This window comes from Galleria mellonella, unplaced genomic scaffold (genome assembly GCF_026898425.1).
Source record: "Galleria mellonella isolate WM207_F2 unplaced genomic scaffold, CSIRO_AGI_GalMel_v1 utg132, whole genome shotgun sequence".
Lineage (NCBI taxonomy): Eukaryota > Metazoa > Arthropoda > Insecta > Lepidoptera > Pyralidae > Galleria > Galleria mellonella.
The window spans coordinates 6,239,006-6,241,725 of NW_026441989.1; the positions used below are offsets into that span (position 1 = coordinate 6,239,006).

Below are 2,720 nucleotides of genomic sequence, written 5' to 3' on the forward strand. Positions count from 1 at the left end.
AGTATTCTTCTGTATATAGACGTAGATTCTATTCAGTTTCAAATTCTAATTTCCTTATCTATGACTTACTTTTTATAAAAATAAAATGTAGACATTTTATTTGTCAATAAAATTAATCTAATGTTATTCAGAAACACTTTTTTTCATTAAATTGTATTTATACATATATATTATAATATAAAAAAAACAGAAAAACTTACGAAATGAGTGCTTCTTTTTACAGTTTTGATCCATGCGTTTGCACAGGAATGCCCTGCGGGGCGTGCTACCCCTACAGCACTAAACCCTGCGTAGCTTCCCGAAACGACTTGAGCATCTGTTCCGTCTGTCCTGGCGGTGGATGCTCCCCTTGTCCAGCTCCAGTGCGTCCATGTCCAGAGCCTTGCCCACCACCGCCAGTTCTACCCTGTTTGTCTCCGTGCCCACCTTGCGACAAGGTATAATTTTATTATATAATATGGTATAATCAAAACAACCTTGGCGATGTAAGGATTTAAAAATCTAACTCATCTTTCGGTGAATACGAAATCGATCTGTATAATTGGATCTGTTTGTTTGTATTAGTTTGGGAAGTAATTCCCATCTGCAATATATATTTACAAAAAAATTATTAATGCAATTTGAAGTCACCGAGGATTCCACATGTACAATAGTTTGTAAGTACATTTTGTTTTCTTTAGATAAAATTTATATCAATATGATAATTGCAGAGAAGTTGGACTACCCACTCCAAAGGCATTGGAACGCAGTGTTATGGATCCACTGTAACTGGAGGTGGCAAAATTTATATGAATTAGATAAATCTTGTCTTTTACTAACACGATACGGATTGAAAATCCGAAATAAAGTCAATCATTATTATGGTATTATTGTATATCGATATGGATAAATTACATATTAATAATAGACACATAAATAATATTATTTACATTACAATTAAAATTTCTTTATTTTGAGCTATAACTGTATTTAAAAACTGAACTGCATAACTAAAATTGTTTCTACAGTTATTTTCTTCTTTTAGGATGAAGCTCTAAAAATATCCATTAGACAAATTAATCTAATTTCCCAATTACACCTATCTAAGCGAAGATACCTACACGTCCTGTGCCTACATAATCAGCACTTTCACAATACACATATATTTCGTAGTAAACAGCAATATAATTTTTGTTTCAGCCTAGCACCCCTATCCCAAGACCAGTTCCATTATGTGACTCGATAGCAATACCATGCTGTAGGCCGAACCGTTGTAGGCCATGTCCGTGTTACTGCTGCACCGAGCCCGCTGTCTGCTCCCCCAAACGCTACAGTTACCCAGGAGTTCCTGTATGTTCTGGTTGCTGTGGGCCTTGCATGCCCGTCTGGTAGCCAACCGGAAATCCCCAAAATATGTGCCACTTTTTTAAACGTTATTTATAAATTGGCTGTGTTTTGTTTCTCCCCACAGGACTAATTTATCTTAATATGTTAATCTTAAGTCCATATTTAGAAGTGTGACCTTAAGATTATTCTGTAGGTAGATATCTTAGTCACTTAAACCAAATAAAATTCATTATGTCTGTTTGTAATGTCGGAAGAAAATAAATTATGCAGTCCTTAGAATCTTTTTATTTATGCAAGACGTCAAATCTAGTATGACTGGGCCACCCAATTATATAACTGAATTAACATGCATAACGCACAATATTATGCTAGATATCCGGAGTGTCTAGGATAAATGTAACCTGTCTCCTAATATGGTGACGCGATAAGGTTCGGATTTATAAATATTTTTGTTTTTTAGTACCATTTTCTGCACCTTGCTTCATGTGTTACATGACACTGTTTTTCACCAGTGCCATCAAAATTTAAATAATATCTGTTTTCATTATTCAATTTTACTTAAGTTTGTTGTATAAAAAGCTTCTTGTGCAAATGATCAAGCATATTGTAGAATTAATAGGAAATGTATATGTCCTCCAATTACCATTTATTTCTTATTTTTCACTACAAACTTTTACAACAATAAAGTTTATTACAATTGACTAGTATTCTTAGTCGTTTCTAAAGTCCAATAATATCCGATAATCCGATATAATCCGATGGAATACATCCCGTCACCAACTTTATTTTAACCTACACATTGTTCACTATATAAATATATGTTCTCTATTTTATTTATTTATTTATTAAACACAAAATACAATGTCACAAAACACTACTACTCACGCGCACATTTTTAAGCTGTACCAATTAATGTTTAGGTAAATTATATATCTTTTATATTATGTAAGCACTTAAGTACTTATTAACACAATTTTATGTTAATTTTTTTCTTAATTTAAAAAATCTGCGGGCGCGTTCTTTATAATCTTGTGCCCCTAGGCACGTGCCTAGTTTGGTTTAAGAATAATCCACCTCTATCCAAAATATCCATTTACTTGATTAACGATAAAATCAACGTAATTCAAACTTTTTGATAGTTAAAATTCTGTTGTGCCAGGGAATAAGTAAGCTTATAAATAGAAAAATAAAACATTTTTTATTTGTCTATTATAAATACATGTATTTTTTATAAAAATATAATAACATTATAAAAAAATACAATTACGAAATTTACAAAAATTGTAAAATTATCTATTTGATAACATATAAACACTACAAGTTAAAAATAGGCAATACTTTGCATCTTAATACTACAGCAATAATACTGATTGTGTAAGTAACGATTCACAAGC

The 2,720-nt window shown here is 31.8% G+C and overlaps 1 protein-coding gene across 1 annotated transcript; it reads left to right on the forward strand.

Moving 5' to 3' along the window:
• The first annotated feature begins 203 nt into the window (after positions 1-203).
• On the forward strand, positions 204-1,605 carry LOC113518489 (small proline-rich protein 2B-like). Its single transcript, XM_026903448.3, has 2 exons — positions 204-437; positions 1,180-1,605. The coding sequence occupies exons 1-2, from the start codon at positions 204-206 to the stop codon at positions 1,369-1,371; spliced, it is 426 nt and encodes a 141-aa protein (XP_026759249.3). The 3' UTR covers positions 1,372-1,605.
• Positions 1,606-2,720: the final 1,115 nt, after the last annotated feature.

What these genes read in the sequence shown, in the direction of transcription:
- LOC113518489 (XM_026903448.3), top strand. Translation starts at nt 204, where the DNA reads ATGAGTGCTTCTTTTTACAGTTTTGATCCATGCGTTTGCACAGGAATG. An exon ending in CGTGCCCACCTTGCGACAAG is followed by an intron (nt 438 to 1,179) that starts GTATAATTTTAT and finishes TTTTTGTTTCAG; the next exon opens with CCTAGCACCCCTATCCCAAG.